Source organism: Talpa europaea (assembly GCF_964194135.1).
Source record: "Talpa europaea genome assembly, chromosome: 4".
Taxonomy (NCBI): Eukaryota; Metazoa; Chordata; class Mammalia; order Eulipotyphla; family Talpidae; genus Talpa; species Talpa europaea.
In genome coordinates, this window is record NC_140070.1 from 4,441,814 (window position 1) to 4,467,885 (window position 26,072).

Genomic DNA, 26,072 nt, shown 5'->3' on the forward strand with positions numbered 1-26,072 from the left:
CGTCCCCCACTGGGTTGCAGACACGAGTTGGTGTGAAAGGAGGAGCCAATGCCCCTGCTTGCACACAGCCCCTGGACCCCAAGTCCCTGCAGGCCATGAAGCAGACGTCCTGAATGGGGGCAGCTGGGAGGAGCAGGTGGCGTGAAGACGGGGAGGAGAGACAGGCAGAGACGCTTGGCAGAGACGCCTGGGGGCCGGGCTGCTCCTGGTGCTGGCGGGCAGTGGCGGCCGGTACTTGACTTCATGCTGGATTCTGTGGTATAGAGTGGGGTACATTGATTCTCCTGTCCCAGCGCTGGGGCCCCACCTAACCCCTTTCTGGTGCTCCCCCACCAGAAAGCACCTGAGGCCGCGGCAAAGCTTTCCGGCCTCAGCTGCCCGGCCCCGGGCTGAGCCTGTCTGGCCTGTCTTTGCGAGTTAGCGGGTGGCTTATTTTATTTGAAATCCCTTCCTCCTCCTCCCCTTTCAATCCCCGCAGCAATTCTATCAAAATCTTTCACCCCAGGAGCCTGCTCCCCTTGCCTTTGTGCGTGTACATGGCTGGACCCCCTTAGCGTGTGCACCCCTGACGGTCTGAGATCTCCGGGTACCCCTCGAGCGTATACCAACAGCCAAGCAAAGCATGTCTATATCTGCAGGCCCCTGGGCGGGGTCTCCACAGGGCCTTGCTGAGGGAGAAGCGCGCCAGGCTGCCTTCCTCTTTGTCTGTTTCCCTGAGGGGCCCCAGATGGAGGAGGCAGGGCCTGGCCCTCTAGGTTGCTCGCTCCTTTGATGGAGGGGAGAGAACTGGGGCGCTATCCCCACAGAGCCTCCAGTTCCCTGCCTAGGAAGGGCGGGCTGGGGGCTGCTGGTGGAGGAGGCACCTACCAGGCTGGCCACGGGACCCTTCTCCACACTCAGTGCCCCGAAGCAGGGGAAGGGGCCCCGCAGCTGTGGCCCACAGCGTGCAGAGCAGCCCACTGCAAGGTGGGGAGAAGGGTGGAGGCCCCACTTGGTGTTGCCCCAAATAAATGACTCTATCCCCACTCTCCTCAAGCCTTGTCCCCACAACTTCAGGTATAACATGCCCCGCTCCTGCCCCCAAACACTACGGTGGGGGTGGTGGGGGTGCGGTGAGCTCGGCCGCGGGTCAGGGGCGCCCCTCGGGGGAGTTTTCCCAGAGACCCGAGTCCCGGACCAGGTTTTCTTCCTTCTCCCCCACGACTGCCTCTGCGCGATGGCTTCCTCCCCGCACCGCCAAGCAGCCACATCAATTGCAGAAATTGCCTTTATTGAAAAGAAATATAAGTACATGAAAAGAAACGTCAAAATCAGCAAAAAACGGTGGGTATCAGCTAATGCCATCTGCGCTGCCCCCACCCGTGGCCGAGGCGATGGTTTATTGCTCTTTTCTTCTCTCTGGAAGACTCAGCCTGCTCAGTAATTGCTGGGCGCAACCTGTCCAGACAGCTGCCGGCCGGGAGATTAACACCAGCACAGGCTGCAGAGCTGGTTGTGAGACGGCGCCCCCCACCCCAGCTCGCTCATCGGGGAGACCGGGCTCCATCTCTGTCATCTGCACCCTGACATCTGTCACACCCGTGTGCTTACTGAGGCATTTGGTGTTTAAGGAATTCTGATCTGCAGGTATTATTTTCTCGTCCCTGTCAGCCCGCTCTTTCTCTCAGAAAGGCGGTGCGGGGCACAGAGTTCACGCAGCAGGCGGGGGGCTTGGGATTCTGCTGCCAGCGAGCGGGGGGCTTGGGATTCTGCTGCCTCTCGTGTTCTTTCTCCAAGGGAATCCAGGTCACTGAGGGAGACAGGGGCCCGGAGCCATCTCTCCATCTACTCAATCAGCGACAGATGCCACCGCAGTGGCTTTCTCTGGAGTCGTCTCATTTTGAGGCGCAGACACAAAGCACTGCCTGTCGTCCGCTCTGACGGCACCCCAATCACACGCCGCCCCATGCTGATCTGTGCCTGGCTCCTGTCTTGGGCCGAACGTGACAGCAAACAGGGTTGAAGTGCATGAGAAGCAGAGGGCAGGCCTCCTAACAATGGAAGCTATTTTTTTTTACTGATTAAAAAGTGAGCTTCCCACCCATGAAATGGGGGGGGAAATATTTGCAAATCCTGAATATTATAAGGGAGTAGATAAAGAATTCTTGCCACAACAGCCAGAAGGCAAATGACCTGCTTAAGAACAGGCAAAGATAATGAAAGAAATGAAACCATCATCCAAACCAAAAGGCCACCGATGCAGGACCAAGACGCCTCAGGCCACGCGCCCCACAGGGTTGCCATCCAGAACACACGAAGGACTCCAGCAACTGAGTAGCAAAAAGCAATATGGTTAAAAAATGGGGCGATCTGAGGAGACATTTCAGCAAGATGGCCGACATGCCCGTGGAAAGATGCACAAGGTCACCGACTCTGGAGGAAGTGGACATCAGAACCACAGGGAGATCCACCTGGCATCGGTTAGAAGGGCTTTCACCGGAAGGACCAGAGACAGTTGGTGAGATGAGAAAGGGATCCCTTGTGTACTCTGGGTGGGAATGTAAAATGAGGCTCCTCAAAAAATGAAAGCTAGATCTACCAATGATCCAGCTATTCCACCTGTGGGTATCGGTCCCAAAGTACAGGAAAACACTCATTCAAACAGACATACGCACACCCATGTCCACTGCAGCATTATTCACTCTCGCCAAGACATGCAGCAACCTAAGTGCCCACTGAGGAATGACTGGATAAAGAAGATGAGAAGAAGCGGACAGACGTGATGGAATACTACTCAGCCACAAAAAAGATGGACTCTTGCCATTGGCGACAACACAGATGGCCCATGGGAGCATCATCCTAAAAAACACCGCATTCCTCCAAGAGCGCAGATCTCAGCTGTTTAGCTTTATTGAACACGGGCGTTCTGGCCTCTGCGGAAATGCTCGAACAATAAATGCTGAATTTGCTACAGAATTAATTAGTCATAGAGAAGTCATCCCCTGGCTGCGCCATTCTGCCCACTGCCTCCAAACCACCCACCCTCTGAATAAGGCATTTACACCCAGAAATTAATCACACATGATTTTTCTCAATCTGGAAGGTACGGATCTAACATTGTGTCAGTTCAGGTTATTCCATTAAGAGAATATCACTTTCTTTGCAAACCCGCTCAGCATAATGGTGCCGGTTACAACAGAGGTGGGGGAGGCCCCCTCTGGGGCAGCATGCCAGCAGATGAAGATGTTGGGGTGCCTGCCAGGCTTGGAACAGCCCTGCTCTAAAGCTTCGAGGCCACCGGTGGGTCCCTGGCTTCAGCCTCCAGCCACTCGATGAGGATCTGATTTAACTCGGTGGGCCTGGGAGAAAACAAAGGCAGTTCACACCTGAGCAGACCTGCCACCCTGAGGCAGGAAAGCCTTTATTGAGGTGCTCCAATGCCCCCCCACCCAGAAGCGCTCCACCTGCTTACCTGTCCATCTGTGTCCAGTGGCCACAATCCTTAATGTGTCCCCTTTTCAGGTGGGGGATCTGGAAGAGAACCTCACCCAAGTGAGTAAATGGCAGGAGACCCGTGAGTCTGGTTTCGGATTCGCGCCACAGGCAGGCCCTGAGAGGGGGGCATCTTGCTTGCTGCTCCCTCCAGAACCAGCAGGGCCTGGCGTTCCCAGCCCTGAAAAGTTCTGCTTGTCTGGCTGCCACCAAGCAGCAGTGAACACGTCCCCTTCCCAGGCTGCCTCCCTCGTCCCTTGGTGCTGCATGCAGGCCCCCCTTCTGGAACCTGGAGGTCACTGAGAGTCAGAGCAACAAGGACCAGGGGCCGAGTGGGTATTGGTGCCACAGCTTGGGACATGGGGGACCCTCAGGGCACAGGCCTAGGTGGATGATGCTAGAAAAAATACAGCTTCCTCCCGGAGCTGGGAGTGGCCCCTCCCGAGCATAACGCACGTCCATGAGGCCAGTGGTCAGTTCCAAGGCCAGTTAAGGAACCGGAATTCCTACAGCAAGCATCAGGGTGAAGACCAAAGGCTCCCCTTTCCTTAGGTGGCTCCAGAGCCCCCGGGGCCCCCTGGCAGCACCCCGCTAGATGCACTCTGAACTGAGTCCTGCTGACACAGCCCAGCCGGGCTCCGAGACCACCCCAGTGGGACACAGGGCCCAGCCCTGCCACCCCACCCGCAGGCCTCCCCCCTGCTGCCCTACTCCGTGCTTTCAGCAGAGGGAGCAGCTCACCTGGCCCATACCTGTCACTGCCCGCTACGGCCCTGCTGCCCACGGTGAGCACAGCTCAGCCCGGCCCAGCAGACTTGGTCAAACCCCCAAACTCACGAGCACCTGCCACCCCGGGCACGTCCCACACGCACCCTGCTCCCGGCCATGCCCACCCCACGCTGCTGCCCTGCATGTGGGTTGAGGGCTGGTGAGCCCTGGCCCCGGGGCTGTGTCCTGTTCACTCCCCAAACCCCATCCAGCTGTCCAGGTCACTCAAGAGCAGGGACAGCAGAGCGAATTGGTGGGCGAGGGAGGGAGGGAGTGAGCGAGAGCCACGCAGGTGCCGGCAAGGGGCCTGCGTCTGCTCCCCGGAGGGGCATGCTACGAGGAAGCCCCTTGCAAGCTCACAAGTGCTGCAGCTGAATCTCCCACCCTGTGTCCTCGAGGCCGTCTTTCTTTGGGGACACCTGAGCCCCGTCCCAGAGGCTCCGCCGCCCTGGCGCAGGACCACCCGCTTACCCAGTCCTCCATGTGCTTGGACATCTCAGGCACGAGCACCGGGTCCTTCTCTGCGGTGACCATCAGGGCTGGGATCAGGATCTGGGGAGAGGGCTCAGGAGTAGGAGTGGCGGGGAGGGGGGCACCCCTCCTCCTGAGCCTGTGCCACCAGGGCCACCCCTGCCAATGGTGGGGGGAGCGCTCCTGGTCCTGCGAGGGGCTCCCTCCCCTGTAGCTCCCCCTCAGCGCCACTGCAGGCTGGGTGTCCCCACCGTGTCTGCAGGGAGCAGCATCCCCGCCAGAGGCCTGCAGCGATGCTGTGAGGTGGCAGGGCACAGACTGGTCCCTGGCACGGAGCCCCTGAAACCCTCAATTCTACGTAGTAAGAGCACCCTGGGAAATCTCTAGTTCTGGGAGACTGGGGGAGGCTTCTGGCAGGGAGGCCAGAAAGATCAAGGCAAGACTAGAAGCTCAGGAGGTTCAGCCCCACCCCCACCCTCAGGGCTCCAGAGGGCTGGGGGGGGGGGTCACTGAGTCACCTCCACCTCCGAGAGCTCAATGTCCCATGGGGGGCAAATGCCTGAGCCCTGGGTCCCCTCACACTGGGGGGCACTCACCTTCCGGCCCACGGCCTTGCAGCCCCACTGCCAGTTTTTGTCTATGTTCCGATACCAGTTTAGGGGGCCTCTGTGGGGGGCAGATTGCGGGGTGGGGGTAAAGCAGTAAAGTTTTGAGTAGACGATGAAGCCCCAGAGCCAGCTCTGCACGCAGGCAGCCTCCCCGGGGGCAGGAGGGCATCTGCAGGGGCACGGGTAGCTGAGGGTGCCGGTGGGGGTTGGGGGGCTCACATTTGCCAGGATCTAGTGAGCAGGGTCTAGAGCAGAGGTGTGGGGCACGGTGGGGGAGGGCGACAGCCCAAGTGGGCCTCGGGAACACAGGGGGCCGGCCCCATGGGGCCCAGCCTGGGAGGTGGGGAGCTTGGCTTAAGCCCTCACTGTTCAGAGGACACTCCCCTACCCTGGGGACCCTGGGAGAAGGATACAGGGCGTGGTGCAAAGGTTCCCCCTCCACCAGGGGTGCGGGAGCCCCTCCCGTTAGGTAGAGGGCCCGGGGCCCATTCTCTCTACCTGAAACCAGACCTCCGGAACTGCTGCACATAGAACTGGATGTCTTCCTCCGTGGTGATCCTGCTGAGGCTGGGCGCCTCCGGGGTGTTCACGAACAGGCCTCCTGCAAAAGGCCACTTGTCGCTCTCCAGGCCGAGCCAGACCACCGAGCTCTGTGGCTGCTGTCCCGGCCCAGGCCCAGTCCCTCACGGCCTCCTGCTAGCGCATCTGCCTGGACAGCAGAGGCCTCGCGCTCCTGCAAGTCCCCTCTCGAGCTCCAGGTCTGCTCTCACCGTCATTCTAGAACCCAGAGGCGTGGACACACAGGCCTCACATCCAAGACATGCTCGAGGACAGACCCTCAGCCCCTATTCGCCCCTCAGGCTCTACTTTCCAGGCTCTGCCGGCCCCCCCAGAGACCCTCTCCCTCAGACTCCAACTCGAGCTAGCTGAACGCCCGGCCTTTGCAGATAGTGGCCCCGCGGGTCTGGGCATTTTCTCAAGCACGTGCTCTGATTTCCCTCTTGGCCTGGAAGAAAATCCAGGCCAGGGAGGAGGTGTTTGCGTGTCCCTGGTGTGGACCCCATCTTCTCAGGGATGTACGCTGTGTCCTGCAGTCCCCAGGCCCTTTGCAGCGTGACCTTATGATGCCGAGTGGCAGTCCTGGGACTGCTGCCGTCTCACAGGGACAGTCGCCAGGGCTATGAGTGCCGGCAGTGGAACAGGGCTGGCTCACCACTGTCAGGCTCTTGAAGCCTTGGCAGTGCAGGAGCTGGGGCCAGACGTCCCTGATATGTATCAAAGGGACCAGTGATCAGGTGTCACCGCTGGGCAGGAATCCTGGCTGGTTGCTGCCCCGCAGCAGGGACCCCACCTGCGCACCTCCCCCTTTATGCTGTCTTCCCTAGAGACCGGACTCCGGGCTCCACATTTTGTTTCCTGCGTATGGCTCTGCCCCTGCCTCCCACCAGTCTCCACGGGAGGGAAATGAAGTGATCGGGACATGGTCCTGGGACGGAGGAAAGGCCAGTGGACAATGACAGAGCAGATGGGTCTGGGGTGTCGCCCAACCCCCATCTCGCATGCCCAGCTGACTCGCGGAAGTCGGCTCCTGTCCAAGTCCCAGCTCCTATGGGCAGAGGCTGGGACTGCCCAAGAGCTCCAAGTCTCCTCCCAGCTCTTGTTGTTTAAAATCTTGACTCCAAAGCCCCCACAGGAAAGGGACCCCAGACCCCAGTTAGGTGGGGGCCTATGGTGAGCAAGCCCAGTTCAAGGCTGGCAGGTGGCAGCTTCTGCCACAGCCCTCGGGAGGGTCTCCTGCCTCCCTCCCCTCCTGGGAAGGGCTCTTACCCATTTCTCGGACTTTGTGCACAGTGAGAAAACCCTGGAGGGAGAAAAGTTAGAAATGACGTGGGTGAAGGGAAGGAAGCCTCCTGCGACAGTGCTCGACACCCCGGCACGAGAGGACGTGGGACGCCATCAGACTGCACAAACAGGCAAACCTTGTGCACTCTGGCGCACGCGCGCACGGACTCGGCAAGAGACAGCAAACAGAGCCTGCAGCTAAGCAAGATTCTCCAGGAATACAAAAAAACCAAACTTGCAGAGAACGTAAGTGACCCAGCAGAGCAGCGAACACGACCAGTCCCTGCCTTGCAGCGAGGGTGTGAGTGTCCTGCTAACCAGGGCCCAAGCCCCGACTGTGGGTGTCAGAGGGAAGGTAAGCTGCACCCAGCCCCTGCCCCCGCCCAGCACCCCCCAACCCCCCATCGCGCCATCCCATCCAGAGCCCTCCCCCGGCTGTGTCACCCCCCCAACCCCCTGCCTGCACAACCAGCCCCAGCCCCCCCCAGCCACTCACCTCATCACTTGCTCTGAAGAAGCTCTTGAAAGTCCGACTCAGGTTCTGCTCCAGTTCTGCCTCCGCCACCCCCTAAAACAATCCGGGCCAGATGAGGGACTCCAGAGGACTCTCGGAGACAGCCCCTCCCCCATCTGACTGGGAGTGGCAGCCCCCACGCTGCCCACCCAGACAAGTTTCACTGGAAGCCACGCTAGGATTTCCAGACTGGAACGCGGGAGGGAAAAAGTGCAAATAAAATACAAGACAGAGTCTCCCCAGAAGGCGGGCGTGCAGATGCTGCTACCTTCCGGGTTTTGAAATTCCCTGGTGAGAATGTCCCGCCTGTGAGCACCCCGTGGAGGGACGGGGCAGCGCTGGTGCGGGAATAGGCTGGGGGACCAGCGGGGCCTGAGCATTGAGGGCCACGAGGAAGCACCTCACATCTCATTTTGCTGCAGTCACTTCTCAAGCAGCTCCTTGGATCTGGGCCTACATGACTGCAGGCGCCAGGTCAGCACAGCCTGCAGCGATGGCCCCTCAGTCCCCTCCCCCCACGGAGTCCCGCACTTCAAGGTCCTGCCCCCTCTGTGCCCTGCCCCGGGACCCAAACGTGACGCCTGGCCAGCAAGCTCCAGGGGCAGCACTGGGGGATTTTCTGACGGAAATGTCGGCGTGTGCACTGCAGCCATTCTCACCTGGAGCTTCGGCAACAAGGGGGATCAAACTTCTGCGAGGTGCCCGAATACCGAGGCCAGAGGGACCTTGATGGATGCAGGCCCTGGGCAGCCCCATGGGGCGCCTGGCAGCTGATTCTTATTTATCAGGAGCAGCCCCCACCCCAGAAACAGCCGCTGCTGGGTGAGCTCGGGATGTCTCGGTGTGGGGAGGAATCTCCAAAGGCCTCGAGGTCCGGCCCAGGCCTCGGCCCTCAAATGGTCCTTAGCAGAGCAGATGGACGCCAAAGGGCCAATGGAAAATCAGAGAGCTCAGGGGGTCTCGTCTCCACCACCTCAAAGCACAGCAGATCAAGCGGAGCCTGAGGTCAAAGGGGAGGCGTGAAGGGGCGGAGGGAGGAAGAGCTCACTCTGGCTGGGCGCCCTGCCCGGAAGGCCAGGCTGTAACTTCTGAAAGGCGCTACCCAATACTCAGGCCCACGCATCAGCCCAAGCTGGATGGAATGCCCAGCCCTCCCTTGTGGTCCCAGCACCGTCAACAGCGGACTTTGAACAAACAGACGGGGTTCAAGCCCCGTGAGGGACCCTTATTAACTGGATGACCGTATCTCCTGGGTTCCCTCGCCTGTGAAATGGGAGCCTGCAAGGATGTCCTGAGGCGAGGGCTGTTTCTCATGAGGCCGCACACCAGCGGCCACCCTGCACCGCGGCGGCCAGCACTGCGTCCACCAGGGAAGGGACCACAGCGCACTGGAGCCTGCCCTCTGGGAGCTGGGCCCTGTGAGTTTCCATGGACATACACTCTTGTCCCCCTGGCCGTGGTGGGGGACACACAGACAGGGCCGAAGCTGGGGATAGCAGGTCCCCACAAAGGCTGGCCGGAGGGGAGAAAGAGAGAGGGCTGAGCTGCAGACGTGGGTGGGCCAGCAGGCCCGACCCCCAGCAGGATGACTGGTGCTGACCACAGGTTGGGGTTCCTGCCCCAGATGTGCTCCGGTGCCTGGCCCTGACCAGGCTGCTGCTCCCCACTCAGTCAGGAAGCAATGGGGCCAAGTCACCTCCTATCTCTGGCCCTCAGTTTCCTCACCCGAAAAAGAAAGATCTAGCTGGATGGTTCCCAAGCAGGTAACAGCTTCGGACTCAGCTGAATGCGGGCAAGAAAATAAACCATAAGATGAAGAGCAACTCTCAGGCTCAGGGTGGGTGCTGGGGGACTCTGGGTCCTCCTCCCCCTGGGCCCCACCTCCTGCAGCTGAGTAGGGAGCAGACAGGCTGGTGGGACCCCCAAGCAGGGACCCCTGTGCCGATCCCGACCAGCCCCAGCTGCTACATTCACCCCAACCAGTTCCTGGGCCTGACCAGACAGCGGATCTGAATTCTGCTTGTTCCTGCCAAGAATCTTTGTTCTTAAGAACAAATTCACCCCTTCAGCTCTTCCTGCAGATTTGAGGCTCAGCTGCTATGCCAGAACAACTGATTTCTCCACAGGCACCAAGAAGCTTTGAAGCCCCCGACCCTGCCCTCACCAGGGCGGGAATTAGCAATCCTCTGGCCCCAGGTCACTTTTCTTATCAGGACTTTGAGCTGATCCTGCTCACCCCGCCCTCTCTGCTGGCTGGAGCGGGGCACACAGACTAAAGGGCAAAGTTCCTTGCATCTGGCGGAGATGACACACTCGGGCTTTGAAGTCAAACCAAGCAGGATCAATACCCGGCCCAGGCAGCACCTGAAAGCTGTTGTTGCAACCCAGGTGCCCTAGACTGGGGGCCGCGTATGCAGGTGGTGGAATACCGATTACTCAGCCCTAAAAAGGAAGCTCTGACACCCTCCATGACGGGGGCGAAGCCTCAGGGCATTGTGACGGCTTTTTGTGGTTCTGATGAAGGTCAGGGACTCTTTTTTTCTGGAAAAGTGCATGCACACATTGAAGCTGTGGGCACTTGCAAGACATTCCAGACCTTCTGGAACTCCTCTGGAGGATGGCTGTTTTGTCAGATATCCCTGTGGGTTTTCCTTGCTTCTTCAGCGATTTGTCCCCTTGGCTAAAAAGCCTTTCCCTCTCCTGCCCGCCCACCAAAGCCTGGGTCCAGTTCACATGCCTTCTCCTTTTGTAAACATTTATCTACATTTTCTTGTGGTTCCCAGAGGCAGCTGCACCCCATTACAGTCTTTTATGCTAACATCTCCAGGTTATTGAGACCCCACGATCTCAGACGACCGGCCCCCAGCTCTCGCCCTGAAGACCAAGACTACTTCAAACTAAGGCAGATGATTTGACTCAGTGCAAGTGGGCGGAAGCGGGAAGGTTCCTGCATGGGGCAGAGCAGGGCCTGGGCACCAGGGCCAGGGAAGGGGATTGGGGGGACAGGGAGGGAGGCCAGATGAGCATCTCTCCACCCTGCGCCTGGAGGCGGCTGCCGATGCCATGGCCTGAAATAGCTGACCAATGGGATCGCTGTCAGAGAGGAGTACATTGCTGGATGGAAAGTGGGGTGATCATGACCCCGCTTGGAAATGGACCCTCCCAGGACCAGAAGGGCCGGGGCTGGGAGAGAGGGGTGGGGAGACGCCCCCCTGCTCTTTATTAATCCAGCCCGTCCTCTCCCCAATGCTGGGACGCATCCTCTTCCTCTCGGAAACTGTCACCCTCCTGGTCACCCCAAGTTCCCTGCCCTTGTTCTGTTTGTTCTTGCTCTGCTGCTGTTTATCTTTTCTTGCAGACAAAACTACAGAATCCGGACCAGACTAGCTGGAACCAGGACAGAGGTGGAAGGAGACGAGGGCCAGGCCACGGCCTCAGGACCGCGGCAGGAACATGCGGTGCCGTCCTGCCGGTTTCTCTGAAATCCTGACGACGCAGACACCTTCGCCTCCTCGAGCTCCTTAGGGCTGCCCCATGGAAGCCCCTGCTCCCCCCCAGTTCAGGGAGATGGCCTCTGAGACAGCGGCCCGCCAGGTCCTCAGGAGGCTGGCTCCTGATGAAAGCCGATTTCCTCCACCAACTCCCGTCTCTCGAGTGTCCTCTTAGGAGCAGTCGTACCCGGACCCGGACTCCAGTGACAGAATTACCCAGGCCTAACTGGACACTGGGGTCCAGATCTACAAATGGAGGGGTAGCAAGAACCCCACACAGATGAGGCAGGTGCGGGGAGGAGAGCGCCCCGGGCCGGTGCCCTCATGCTGCTGCCCTCCGTGAAATGGGGGACACCCATCACCCCATCACCAAACTCTGTGGCACCTCCAAAAGGTATCTTGGACTTTGTGACACATGGAGTGATACCCGAAGACCCCCACATCTCTCCAGGCACACCTGGGGCCTGGCATAAGTGCCCCCTGTGATCACAGAGGGGCAGCTCCAAACTAGCGCTCAGTCTCCCTGACACCCCCCAGTTTGGAGAAGCAGGAGAACCTGTGCGTCCTCTGCCACCCCCACCCCCATGCCACCCCAAACCCACACACAGGAGGTGCCACCACCTGGAAAGGGTGCATCACTCCTGACCAACGCCTCGGAACCTCAAGGGCACAGAGGTCATCAAGCCAGTGGGGACGGTGACAGGATCGCGGCTCGGGCCCCACTTACAGGCTCCTGGAAGTAGAGCTGGTAATCAAACACGGGGTTGGCCTTGATGGCCTCCATCGTGGGCACCTGGGGGTTTGCTGGTATGAAGGGCGTGTTCAGACTGGCCACTGCCCTAAGGAAGGAAGCCAGAAGCGGAGGGTGGGCCAGCAGACCTCACACCCACCACCCTAAGGGGGACGGGGGTGGCAGCATCTTGTCGTTCAATTGGGTTGAACTGAACAGAGAGTTCCATAAGTTCCATTCTTGCAGACGCAGACAGGCAAAAAGTACCCTGGTTATCCGGGGCACACAGGAGGCCGCTGAGGATGATGGTCTTCAATGTGCTAAGGCCCCAGGCTAAAAGGGGAGGTAGGTGGGCTCCAACTGCAGCTTGCCAGCCAAAGGGGCTGTGGCCCTGAAGACCACTCTCTGGGCTCAGATCCCACCCTTGGAGCTCCAGCTGGCATCCTGGAAAGGCCTGTCCCCTCATCCTGCAGCCTGTGAGCTGGGCTGGGGTGCATCCTCTCACCCTGAAGGTGGCCCAGCTGTGTTGGGGTTGGCAGCACCCCTTTGGTTGAGTAACCCAAGGCCTCAGGGGAAGCAATTTGCCACATAGCCAGTTCAGGACAAAACGGAAGCCCCCATTTTCTGACTCCCTGTCCAGTGTCCCTGGGGCTTCATCCTAGGAATCCCACATCCCTGCTGCCTTCCCAACATCCCTCAAAGTTGGCCATGGAACCCCTGCTGGGCTGGTTCCCATCCCCCACAGGGGTCAGTCCTGCTCCCCAACTTAGCTCGGGAGGCTCTTCTTGTTCATGTGTCGACAGCCCTCGAGCTAAGGTGAGCTAAGTGTCACTGTCCCAGACAAGATGCTTGTTTCAAAGAAGTTTTCTGGGGTTTAAGACCCAAGGAACGATTCTAGGGGGAGCTGAATCCCAGCCTTACCCCAGCTCTTGACGCTCAGATGAACTCACCTCACTCTCTCGGGGTAGAAGAGGGCCATGTTCCACACCAGCATGCCGCCCCAGTCGTGGCCGATGAACACCGCCTGAGAGAGGCCCTGGGGGACGCAGAGGGAGCCTGTGGGGCCGCTCCCTGGGCCGCCCAGCCCCTCAGCACCCCCCGCCTTCCACGGCCCCGCTCCCCTCTGCACAGAGGCTGACACTTTAAATCTCTGTGAGAGACAGAAGCCATGAACTCCCTCTCCCTATGGTCAAAATTTGCTTCACTTTCTTTTCTTTTGCTTAAAGGAAGCCTGACTGACCTGGGTCTGCGCTCCCCTCCCAGCCCCCTTCCTTCCTGAGCCCTGACTATACCCGGGGCGCCCGCCACGCGTCCACACCCCCGGGCGCCCCAGTAAACCCACCCGGCGGGAAGGGAGGCCCGGCTGTGACCTGCCCGGGTGGCACGGGTGGTAACAGCAGAGCCACAGCTCAGACCAGGGCCCCCCTGAAATCGGGCTCTCTCCTCTACCCCACGCTGCGCCGCCAGCCCCTGCAGTGACGCTGGGGCCTCTCAGGCCCCCCGGCTGCCATCTTAGAAGGGGCCCCTCGCCCGGGCTTTCTGGCTCCTTCCGTGTGACTTCCCACAGGCCGACGCCAGTCACCAATGCCAACCTGACGGCCTCTCCAAGTCCTGCAACCTGGTTTCCATCCCTGCCTCAGGCCCAGCGACTCGTCCCTCTTCAGGGCAACTCATCACCGAGAACAGCCGTTTCCTCACGCTCACGCTCACGCTCCTATCCTCACAGCAGGTGCCGCCCTCGGAACGTCCTTCCCAGGGCTCTGACGCACTCTCCAGACCCCTCCTGCTCCCGTCTGTCCTCCCTGCCCCTCGCCCTGGGCAACTCCTGGCTCAGCCGCAGGCCCTGCCCAAGCCACGGCACCGGGAGCATGAGCGGCACCCCGGGGGCCCCTCGGCGAGCCACGCTGTCACGGGCGCACGCTCAGCTCTCACCACATCCCCCAAGGAGGTCAGTTCGAAACAGTCACTTACCAGCCTGTCCAGGAAGGTGACCATCTCCTAAGAGAGAACACGCAGTGTCAGAAGCCCGGTCACTCCCCTTGGGGACTTTGGGGCCAGAATGTCGGCGGTGGCCCTGGTTAGGGGCAGGGTCGTGTCCTCTCACGCGGAAGCCCCGCCCCAGCCCCTCGCCACGTGTCTGGATTTGGGGGGGGGGGGTCAGGAAAGAGGTGACTAAGGTCGAGTGAGGGCACGAGTGTGGCCTGACCCAACAGGACAGGTGCCTTGGGAAGAACAGCAGGTGGACACCGACGGGTGCCTGGGGAGACCTCGGGGGACCCGGGGGGGGGGGACTGTCCCCTCCGAGCCGCAGAGGCAACCACGCTGGAACCTTGACCCCGGTCTTCCAGGCTCCGGGGGCAGGAATGCACCTCTGTGGTTGAGGCCACTCAGGCTTTGCTCTGGCAGCCTGGGCCACGGCACCGTCTGGTAACCAGGCCCCCCAACAGGTTTAGGGAGCTACTGAGGGGACGTCGGTCTGTCCCGCTAGCAGGGATGTTTCCATGGCAAGGCGAGTGGTGGTTCTTCCTTGGAGGAAGAAGGGAAAATGTGCTCTGGACAGGCCTGGCTGCGAGCCTGTCCCCCGACCCAGAGTGGACACTGGCCCACGGCGATGCCCCCCCATGACTGAAGCAGGGGTCGCAGGCGAAGGTCATCTGGAATCAGGACAGAGGTGGCCATGCTAGGTCATGCACAGGAGGAGCTGCCCGGGGGGTGGCGGTGTTGGGGTGCAGAGAGGCACGTGCTGCGGGCCAACCGGAGCCCAGAGCAGACTGCCTTCGGGCTTCCCAGCCTGCTCCTCCTCCAGGACTCTGGCCCTTGTCCACAGGCCACACCAGGGGCCTCTGCCTGTTGCCACAGAGGCCCCAGCACTGCCTTCAGGAGCCCCGCCTCGCTGCCCAGGGCGGGCACCTTGCTCTCGCCGCTTCCTGCCCCCCATGTGGGCTGCATACAAGAGAGGCCAGAAGGGGACAGGCAAGAGGCCAAGTGGCAAGTAGGCGCCCTGCTGCTCCCCGAGGACGGCAGCTGCAGCAGGGTTGAGGGGGACTCTAGGCAGCTCGAGGCGGCGCAGGGGCGAGCTTGTGACGGCGAGACTTGTCATGTTCACGCCATGACTGCGCGGTGGGTTTTCCCAGCAGCCAGGAGGCTGTTTCTTCCCCTCGGCCCCTTCAGCCTTGGCTTCTGCCCGCGGGCTGGACGCCGGTGAGATCAGTCCCCCCTCCTAGAGCTTGGCGGCCCCACCCCACAAAAGCTGAGACGAGGGTCTCGCCCCCCTCATGGTGCTTACGCGGGTCTCGGAACTGCACCTCAGGTCTGTGGCACACGCGCGCCCTAGACCTAGGTCAGCAACGGCTTCACCAAAATACATTTTTAAGATCCTCAGGATGGAGAGGGGACAGCTGGGTAGCCGGGAGGGGTGTGGCCGCCGACACAGGATCCAAACCTGCCCCACGAGCTGTTAGCCGCCATCACTTCACCTCCTGCAATTTGTCTCCCCCCTGCAGGTGCTTAGGACAGGCGGTCAAGCTGGCGCGCGTGCTCCAAGTGTCATCTCAGCGCTGAGAACGGACACCCAGACGCCTGCGCAGACCCCTTCCCACGCCTGACTCACAGCCACGACGGCACCAGGGTAGGCAAGATGCTGCTGGTGTTGGCACAGACCCTCTCACCTTGCACAGCACCTCCATGGCGTATTCTTCTAGTTCTGCAATTACAGATAAAGGGACATTTAAGTCACATGATTAAAAATACACCCACAAAAACTAAGAGGTCCCCTGCACCTAAGAAAGTCAGTGAGCTCATTCTCTCGTAGGCGGAGGCCCAGGTTTCCGCACACTCCGTGCCCAGAGGCCCCCCACTGCGACAGCCCTGCTGAGGGGCAGCTGGTGGCAGAAGCCCGACCAGGAGGGGAGGCTCACCTTCCCGCCTCCACGCCCAGCGCCCGTCAGTGTCTGGTCGTCTGGGCTGAGGACGCCTCTGAACGGATAAAGCCAGAGGACCCCCCCACCCCCTAGGAAAACGATTGTAAACCCACACATCGTTTCACAGGTGCTCAGGACCCCAAGCCCCATTCTGGGATAGACACTCACTGGCACCCACAGATGTTGGGTGAAGAATCTGGCCTACGAGTTGCCATGGGGTCCAGCAATGCCTCTGCTGGGGGTATACACCCCGAAGAACTGAAGGGGGGACTCAAACAGAGACAGAACAGGGTGAGGGGACGAGAGCCACCCGAAGGGCAGCCTGCTCTGACTTGGGACTGGGGGAGACAATGGGCCAGGAGAGCCTGGGCACGAGGCAGGCCTGACACAGGACGGTGTAGACAGCCAACCCACCTGGAGGAGCGGACGACTCTCCGTAGCCCTTCATGTCCACAGCAAGCACCCGGAAGCCCGCCTGGGCCAGAGCAGGGATCTAGGAAACACAGCACGCAGGCACCCCAGTGTGGTCTCATCAGACTCTGCTCACATGCCCCCTCTGCTTGTACCTCATTCAAAGCGCCACATGGCACAACCTGGTGCCCTCACCCTGGGGCTGGGGCGAGCCTGGCCTGGGTGGGACGGCCATGGACAGTGGCGGGGGTTGCACACTGCATCCAGAGGCCCCTCTGACAGAGCACCTCTCCCAGGAGAGGCCTAGCAGATCTCCATATCCATCGCAGTGCTGTCCCAGCTGAGTGCCCCGAAGGAGTCTGCGTTTCTCTAGACTGCCAAGGAGGCGCGCAGGCCAGCACGGCGGAGCTCTGCAACGATCTCGGCCCCCATGCTGCTGAGGGGTTGTGGTCACACTTTGCAGACAACGCTCCACTCTAAGGCCTCAGCTTAACGATGCACAGGCGGGGCTACACTAACTCACCTTACCCCTCCTCTCACCTTGACAGGTAAATCCTCCCTCCCTTACCTGGTGCCGCCAGGAGAACCAGCTCTCAGGAAAGCCGTGGCACAGGCACACGGCGGGGCCGGAACCCAGCTCCACAAAATGCAGGCGCACCCCGGGCTGCAGAAGAGAGAGCGGGCGGCAGTGACCGTGGGGCTGGGCGGAGGCGGGCCGGCTCCATAATGGCTGAGGGTCACTGCAGGTGCCCTGTAGCCCCGGCCTCCTCAGGTGACACCCCAGCGCATACTCGCCCGTCCTTTCAGCATGTTAATAAAATTGCCAAACAGCCAGAAAACAAGAAAGATCTGTTACACCCCAGGTTGGGTGGCATTCTGTAAATGGGGATTGATGCCCCAGCAGCTGTGGAAGCGGGGCTCAGCTGGGGTGCCCAGAGTCACTGCCCAGGCCCCTGATTGGGGGCTGGGGAGGAGGGGGTGTTAAGGCAGTTCTGACCACCCTCCTCCAGGTCTGACGAGGAGTCTGACTGTGGTTAGACGTCCGGGCCCGGAGAGGATTGGAATGACCAAGTGTGCGGTGGAGGCTCAGACCCAAGCCTGGGGCCCTCAGCGCTCAAGATCCAGAGTGGCCAGAAATGTGCTCGAATTTGCAAATCTGGTAAGTGCCAGAGCCAGGGCCCAAACGGGCTCACCAGGCCCCAAGCCACCGCTGGGACCTGGTTTTGCTTTTGAGCTGACTGGAAGCTTTAGGGCCCTTTGCACTGTCCCAGGGCCAATGACAAAGACAGGCAGGTCCCGCCGTGAGACCAGGAGAAGCTCACAGCCTTGGCCATGCCAGCAGGCCCGCTCGGCTGTCCAGCCCCTGGGTCTCGCCCACGGCCTGGCCCTGGGTGCTCCCACACCTCTCTGTGGGACACACAGGGAGAGCTCGATAAACACCTGCTGGAGAGAAGAATGTTCCCCCAGGAACACAGGGCAGGAGCCAGGCACTTAGTCCCCCAGGCCACTGCAGGCCCCACGCGGCCTGTGGGTCCCAGGAATCTGATCAGTCACACGACCTGAGACCCGGGCCATGTCTTCCGCGGACTTCCAGAGAAGCCCGTGGGTAATACTACTATCCCCTTATAAACTGCGGATGCAGGGTGCCCTTGATATTAAATGTCCCTGCAGGCTACTTTAGTGATGTGGTTGGGGTGCACTCTGCGTAAGCGCTCTCTCTCTCTCTCTCTCTCTCACACACACACACACTCAGGGGGCTGGGGATGACATACCTTTATGGGCACATACCCATGGCTCACATCTCCTGGGCTGCAGGGGGCCGGCAGGGGCGCTGCAGTCTGGAGAAGCTGGAAGTAGGAAAGCCTTGGTGAGACAGCGGGGTTCCCCTCCGCGAGGCGAGAAGGCACAGGGCCAGGAAGAGTGCCCCTGGCCCTGGGCCACAGCCTCCCGAGCCCTGGGTGACTGGCCACCATGCCCCTCCTCTGCCGGGCAGTCTTCCTGTCCTGGCACTGAGCTCCGGCCAGGGGACGCGGACAGGCCCCTTCAGCTTGAAATCCCCTCGCCATTCTGCACTTTCTGTTCCCCCGCCTCTCAGCGGGGTGTGCCCAGAGACGTGCTGTGCAGCCTGGTCATCACCAACTGAACCGTCCCCAGCAGTGAGCAACGCAGCTGCGGAGTCCCCAACCCAAGGCCTCAGAGTGCGGCCACCTTTGGGAGAAAGTCTTTAAAGGGTTGATTAAGGTTAGAGGAGCTCCCTGGGGCAGCCCCAATGGAATGGGCTGGGGTCCTGAGAAGGAGAGAGGCCAGCAGAGGCCCTGAGGGGTGGCAGATGAGAATACTGGGGGGAGGTGGCCTCTGCAAGCCAAGGAGAGGCCTCGGGGGAAATCAACCCTGCCAACACCTTCACCTAGACTTGCCGCTCCCCAGAGACTGTCGTCTCAGCCCCCCATCTGTGCCAATGGGAAACCAACACCTGCCCTTTGACAGCATGGCCAGGCGGCCTCTGACGTCCAGTGAGACGAGCCAGCGCAGGGGTGCCTCCGCGCCCACGAAGCAGGCTTTGCTGTGAAGGCGGCCACTGTCCTCCGGGACTCAGGGACGCAGGAACAGGTGCCTGTGCTTGGCACTGCAAGCCTATCCAGGCAGGCCCAGGGCTGCGCGAGGACGCCCGCCCCTCCTTACTCGAGGGCAGAGCCTCTGCCCTCTGAAGGCCCCGAGGTGGGCACGGGTGGGACTCAACGACAGCACCATGTGCCTCCGCGTGGCTGGGAGGCCGCGAGGACCGTGCTTGCCTGCCCTGGGAAACCCAGCGGCTCCACTCCCAGTGTCACAGGAGCGGCGGGAGGTGGGAGAGAGCCCCCTTCGCGGTTCCCTGGGCTCTGGCGCCAGGCCCAGGCTCGGTTCTTGCTCTCAGAGTATCTTCCCCGTTCACAAAAGTCCTTCCAGGGAGTCGAGTGGACGGCACAGCTGGTACCGGACTCCTGCCCACCAAGTGACCAGGCAATGATGTGCCCTACATAGGGGGCCCGCCCCCTCAGCACAGGTGAGTGACAGCACCACGAGCATTACCTGTGTCCCGGTCACTTTCTCAAGCTCCCTCAGGGCCGCCTGGGTGTCGTGCACGAGGACGGTGACCATTCCAAGGTCGCGGGCCGGCTTCAGATTCTCCCCGAGGCAGTCCAGGAACACCACCTGAGCCCAGGGGCACGGACCCAGCGTCACCGAGCCAAGCACAACACGTGGGCCAGGGGCAGAGATGCGTCGGCAAGCAAAGCCGGCTACTCCCCGGCAAGGTGGGGGGGCTGGCTCCGCTCTCCAAGCCACTGCCACCCTCACAAGAGCCATCTAATCCCGTTGGCACGCACACGATAGTGCACACGGTGCACGCGTGCCCACACACACTGAGGTTTCAGCCTGGATTCTGAGCTGCTGGAAGATTAGGAAGGATGTGCCCTGGCTGGGAAGGTATAACCCCTCCAGGAAAATCAACAAGCATGAATAGACCCCAACCAATCTGGAAAGGACTATAGCAGGAGCAGAAAATAAACGCTTAAAGCCATAAAAGGTAAAAAAAAAAAAAAGACTTGGTCCTAGACAAGGAAGATGTCAGTGAAATTGAAGGGAGTCGAGAAGCAGACCCCAAAACAAATGACAGTTTAGCCTCTAATAAACATCCCGTGTCCAAGCCGTCAGCAAAAAAGATTATTTAATGGCGTGGGTGTGATTGGTTAACTGTTTGGGGCCCAAAACTGGCCTCTTACCTCACATATTACCCCCAAGGAGATCCTGAATGGATCAAAGATTAAGAGAAAGACCTTGGGGCTTAGAGGACGGCAGGGAGCACTGACCGACGGCCCAGACACGGGCAGGCTTAGACCCGACAAGTTGTAAGTGGAAAGACACAGCTTTAAGCAGTCACGTCAATGTGGAACTGGCATCACACGTGACACGGGACGCAGGGCTGAGCAGAGCAGAGGCAGGCAAGAAGGGAGCGGACGGCTCCAGGACTGGGGTTCAGGGCTCCATGTCACCCCCGTGTGGGGGGGCGAGGTCAGGACAACACGGAGGCGCCGGCCGCGAGGAAAAGTAACTTAACTTGGCCCAGTTGTCTCTGGGATGACGCGAGCAGGCAAACCCAGGAAAACTGCCTTTTTTGAAACAGGGAATCTGTTTCATATGAGGCATATGAGGCAGAATTCAGAGTGTGGGGGAGTCTGGAGGGGGCCTCTGGCGATATTGGGGCCCGCTCCTGCTCACCCTCCTGCCAGCTGACCCTGACTACCTTTGTGGTCTTGGGAATGTGTCCAGGGTCTGCGTTTCAGACCCTAAACAGTCAAAACAACGTCTATTTTGACCAAGGTCACACAGGAGCCACAGAGAGGGGCCAGATGCCCGCATCGGAGAGAACTTTCAAGGGGAAGGGAAGAGCAAAAGCCCTTTGGAGAAGTCCTGGCCCAGAAGAAGCGGAACCAGCCACTGGGCCTGGAAGGGTCTTGCCAGTCCCACCCGGCTCACGGCTCCCCCACTTCCTTCCCTGCAGTCTCTCTGGAGCAACGTCCTCCCCAGAAAGGGAGCACCACCTACCTCGCTGGGGCTGGCCTTCAAGGTGTCCAGCACGAGCTGGTAGAGCTGAGCTTCGGGCTTGACCATTCCGACCTGACAGGACTCGATCACGAAGTCGAAGTATGGCCTCAGCTCACACATCAGCTGGGCCATGCTGCCCCTGTGGGCGCTGTCATCCAGCCAGTTGTTGGTGAGGACGCAGGTCGTGAATCCTGAGCGAGAGGTCTCCTGTGAGCCGGCCGCTACAGAGCTCGGAGCAGCTCTGGGCCCCAAAGACGGGGTCCTCATTTACATCAGCCCCCCACAAGTCTCTCCTGACACCCATGAGAGCAAGTTCAGTGCAGCCCAGGGGAGACCCCACACCGCTCCGTCCCTTGCTGCTGCAGAGCAAGGTGTGACATTTGTCAGCTGTGTGACCCGAGTGTTTTCACTCGCAGCCCATCTTTTTATTGCAGCGTGACCGACACACAGCATTATTGCAGTTTCCGGTGTGCAACATAAAGACGCGACACTTGTCGGCATCGGGATACGATCATCCCAAGGAATCTATTACGAGCTCAGCGCCCTCTTACCCATGCCCTGCACTGACCTCCCGCGTTATCAATTTTGTCCCCAGAAGCCTTTGCTTCTTGATCCCCAACCCCCTCCCCTCCCCCACTCCATTCTAGGGTCCTCACCAGTGTTTTCTGTCTCCATGATTTCTGTTGAGTTTGGTTTGGTTCGTTTTATTTTATTTTTAAATTTTTTCTTTCTTTTTTTTAAACATTTATTTATTTATGCATACAAGAGCTGGGGTGCAGGCCAGAGGTGGGGGGGGTGAGAGGATTCACCAGAGACAGAGTGGGGAGCAGAACAGACAGACTGACAGAAGAACACTGCTGAGGGGAGCAGTGGCTTAACAGACCCTGCTGTACAGTCACTGTGACGAGAGGCTGGGGCAGCCGGTCACTGCCAGTGACCCAAACTAGTCCCTTCCTGGACCTCCAGTTGTTATTACTCTCACAGGAGAATCGAGGTCTTTCACCTCCCAGCTATTTTGATTGTGTTCCTCTGCCATCTAATGAACCGACGTGGGGCCAGATCTTGAGATGGCTTCCCCCCAGGCCCGCCGCTCTGATCCCAACGCCCACGGCTCTGGAGCGGCCGGGTCAGAGGCGGGCCGGCTCCTTACCCTTCCTCCTGAGAGCCAGGGCTGCCTGCAGCATGGGCTGGCTGCTCTTTCTTGCGGTGATCGCTTTGCCAATGATCTCGCTGATAGAGAAGTTCGCAGGGAGGCTGACTCCGGAGTCCTGGGAGCACTTCCTGCAGTCTTCTTCCATGAGCGGCACCCACTGTCACAGGAAGCGAGGGGGTGTCAGGGCACCAGCGAGGCCCCGGCAGCATCTGCTGTCCCTGACATAGGACTCCCCGTGGTCCCGAATCCCACCCTGACATGTGGTGTGGCTGCTTCTATTGACATTCTGCTCCCTAAGACTTGCTCATAGCAGTGCTGTTCCTAAGAACCCTGAATTCAATGCCCATGTTAAAGGCTGCTTCCCCCCAAATATGTATGCTGCACCCTGAGGGCTTCAGATAAGCCTTTAAAGAGGGGATTAAGGTTAAATGCGGTCATAGGGGCCACCTGATCCAGAAAGACTGGTGTCCTTATAAAAAGAAGAAATTAGAACACAGATAAACACAGAGGAGACCAACCTGCGAGGATGCAGGATGGAAACGACCACCTACAAGCCCAGGGAAGAGGCCTCAGAGGAAGCCAACCTTGCTGACATCTGGCTTTAGACTCTAGAACCCTGAGGTCCCATGGTTTGAGCCCTGGGTAGGTGGTGCTAGCAAACCAAGGCCCCCACGGATGGCAGGATGGACTGTGGCACATTTACACACTGTCATAGCTGCACTGCTGGTGACACTCCCAAACTGAAGCCCTCCGGCAGGATGGATCCTCTTGACAGGACTATCGTCACACATGGGAATACTATGCGGCACCGAGAAGGAGGCGATCTGGAGCCGCCTGTGCCAACACCTAAGATGGTCACAAAAAGAATGTCGAAGAACAGGCCCAGCTGCAAAAGGAGTTCCGCCGCGTGATTCCCTCACATCAAGGGCTAAATAGGCGCCAAAGAGCTAGAAGTCCAGCGTCTTGAGGGGCAGTGTCTGGGGGCAGAAAGGGGCACCCAAAGGCATCATATTTAATTTGTCTGGGTGCCAGTGGTGTGAGCGTATTCAGTTTGTGACAATTCACCGAGCTGTCACCAGTGTGCAGAGGATACACAAACACAAGGGGAAATGATGACCTTCAATCCCAAGGTCAATCGAGCCTAAGGAGCCTGGAGCATGACCTTACTGTTTTTCGACCACCTCCTCTGGGCACCGGAGTCTCTTAAAGGCTGCACTCAGGCCAGAAGCTGGGGCGTGTGCAGGGTGTTCACAGCAGGCACCACAAACCCACTCCAACCCCTGCGTCCATGGGGAATGTGACCCCCGCTCTGGCCCGGATTCTGGGGGCCTGGATGCTCCCCAGTCATTGGTGTGAGAGTTTCTGCTTGGCCCCAAAGAGGAAACAGCCCCTCTAATAGGCCTCTGTGTGTCTCCGCCTGCAGCCCACCCCAGGGTGGACGGGTGAGGCCGACGTGGCCCTGCCGTGGGGAGCTCACTGGCAGCCGACACAGAAGGCTACTGAAGGGGTCTGTGTGCTGTCGTCTTGTTAGGGGGAAAAGGCTGTCCTCAAGCTAATCCCATACAGGCTTTGTGGACTCCACCCCCACCCCAGGCCAAAGCCAAAGACACTGGGAACTCCACATCCCATCACCACCCAAGGGAAGGTGGCTGGGACCTGAGGGTGGGGTTCAGCAGCCAGGTTGGTATAAAGCCAGACATGTGGGCTTTGGGGGGGTCCCCCATTTTGGCTCTCCGCCAGCTCGCAGCGTCCGGCCAGCTCGGAGAGTGCCTTTGGGTTTCCAGGTCGGTGGATCGGGTAGGACGCATTAAAGACTTTATTTCCCTATTTTCTCCCTGAGTTGTACATTTTCCTTATTTCCCTTTCCTTTGTAAATAAACCTTTTATGAACCTTTTGTGTGTGCCTGCAGTGGAGTATTCATAAGTCCCTTGTAAGTGCGCGGGTGAGGACCCACAGCCAGGAACCCGTTCAATATCGGGGCTGCCTTATAACAGTCTTACCTGTGAAAACGTGATCTCTCCCTTCATGAGGCGGGTGCTGGAACCAGTGGGGCCTCCTCTCTGGAAAGCATCAATCAGAAAGCCTCTGCAAGACACGGGGCAGCCACATGGTGACCCTTCCAACAACAACAAAGCTCCGCACATTGTTCCAGGCCAATGTTTACAGTGGGCTGGGGTTGGCAAGCCAGCTCGATCACTCTGCACATGAATGAGGATGCGCTAAAGAAAGGTATCAGGGACACAGCTGCCCTGTCCCCTTACATATGATCTAATGGGAGCCTCATAAAAATTCCTAGGGAAAGTATTGCTTAATAGTCGGTCTCAGCTGGGTTGGCTTAGATGAACTCGCTTTGACATCTGTAAAAATGAGGGTTGCTTTGGATTTTGAGTCCCCTTTAGATGGAGCCTGTTTGCAGACTGATCTTCTATCATTTCCAGGGAGTAACAGGTGAGAGGCTCTGCTGGCCTTTGGCATCACAAGCCTCACCCCGGTAGAACTCCCCCCCACCCCCTGCTCCTTATTGGGGCCAGAGACTGAGCGGTTCCTCCGGCTGGGGGGCCGGGGTAATCTTTCCTTTTTCAAATGAGGACGCTGTCCTTCCTCCTGACCCGAGGAGTTGAAGCATGTTCATAAATTGAACAAGCGGAGAAACAAGAAAAAATGATTCTTGCTCATTCCCACCCGGGATCCATAATCCCGGGAATGTTCCTTACAGCTACTTTTCAACTTGTAGCTTTTCCCCAGAGTTGAACACTACTGCATCGTTTCACATTCTGGTGGGTTCCCCCCTGACATGTTCTTCCACGTCCCTGACACCCCCTCCCGAGCAGCGCGTGCACCGGGGCTGCGGGGTGCGCGCCCCAGAGGCTTTGGGGTGTCTGTCCAGCTCACTGCAAGGAAGCCTGCGACGCCGGGAACTTCTTTCTCTTCTAAATCTCGGCACAACGTCCAGAGGCCCCTTCTACTGCACGGAACGAAGCGGGCAGCAGGCGGCCGGCGCCGCCTCTCCCGTGGGGGGGCCCCCCCGCAACTCTGTCGCCCGCGAGGCCGGAGCCCCGGGGCTCCCCCAGGGCGGCCCCTGCTGCGACCTTCCTCAGCCCCCCCCCGCCCCCCCCCCCGCGACCCGCCGGCTGCGGCCAGGGGGGAAGGGGGGACCTTCTGGGGGCCTCCCGGGTCCGCCCCTTACCTGGGCAGCGCCAGGGCCCGCTCGGCGCGGCCGAAGGCGGTGGGGACCGAGGGCAGCGCCAGGACCCCGTCCAGGCCGAATATGGCCGCGCGCAGCGCCATCGCGGCCCGGCCGCGGCTCCGGGAGGGGGACACAGCGCGGCGCGGGGCTGGGGCGGACTCAGCGGACCGAGGGGATCCCGGCCCGGCCGGCCCGGCCCCGGCCCCGCCCAGCCCCGCCTCCGCCCCGCCCCGTGGCTGTCCAGCCCCGCCCAGTCCCCGCCTTCTCCCCGCCCCACCCAGTCTCCGCCTCCGCCCCGCCCCAGCAGTTGTCCAGTCCCCGCTTCGCCCCGCCCCTGTCGGGTCCAGGCTCCGCCCACTCCCCGCCTCCAACCCGCCCCTGTGGCTGTCCAGCCCCGCCCAGTCCCCGCTTCGCCCCGCCCCTGTCGGGTCCAGGCCCCGCCCAGTCTCCGCCTTCGCCCCGTCCCGGTGGTTGTCCAGGCTCCGCCCTTGCCCCGCCCCGGTTCTGGCCTTGTCTGGTTCAAGTCCCCTTCCCGCCCTTCTCCCGGGGCTCCCTTGGGGCACCAGCACCCGCACCCGCGGGCACCATCCCCACCGCCTCCCCAAGGCCTCCCAAGAGGGCCTGACTGCTCAAGGCAAACTTACCAGGCCTCCCCCTCCTGGCAGGCAGGTCTGCAGGGGAGGGACACGGAGACCCTTTCAGTGTGTGTGTAGCGGGGCAGCGGGGAGCAAGCCTTCACCCCGTGTTTGGGTGCGTGTCCTCCTCCTGCTCGGCTCACCCCGCAGAGTCACAGCTTGGGCACCCTTCTTTTGTAGGTGCCTTGTCTGTCAAGAATAAAAATAAAACACCCCACGCGTGGTGTGGCAACCCAGACTTCTTTGGTTCCCATCTCCCATGGAACGAGGCTAAGAAGATAAAATC

At 60.1% G+C, this 26,072-nt stretch overlaps 1 protein-coding gene across 3 annotated transcripts; it reads right to left on the reverse strand.

Moving 5' to 3' along the window:
- Positions 1-3,259: 3,259 nt before the first annotated feature.
- EPHX2 (epoxide hydrolase 2) lies at positions 3,260-25,252 on the reverse strand (the record flags this gene model as incomplete). Of its 3 annotated transcripts, XM_084232559.1 has the most annotated exons (19): positions 3,260-3,338; positions 3,452-3,510; positions 4,711-4,791; positions 5,307-5,376; positions 5,817-5,919; positions 7,146-7,179; positions 7,657-7,728; positions 11,893-12,004; positions 12,846-12,931; positions 13,867-13,893; positions 15,564-15,598; positions 16,230-16,308; positions 16,795-16,890; positions 17,999-18,073; positions 19,296-19,418; positions 20,811-21,001; positions 21,961-22,120; positions 23,965-24,049; positions 25,152-25,252. In XM_084232559.1, 19 exons carry the CDS (start codon positions 25,250-25,252, stop codon positions 3,260-3,262), a joined length of 1,668 nt encoding a protein of 555 aa, XP_084088685.1. The 3 variants fall into 3 exon arrangements, with proteins under 3 accessions (XP_084088685.1, XP_084088684.1, XP_084088686.1); XM_084232558.1 differs by lacking the exon at positions 7,146-7,179 and having other exon boundaries at positions 5,817-5,968; XM_084232560.1 differs by lacking the exons at positions 7,146-7,179; positions 23,965-24,049; positions 25,152-25,252 and having other exon boundaries at positions 5,817-5,968; positions 21,961-22,162.
- Between the last annotated feature and the right edge of the window lie 820 nt (positions 25,253-26,072).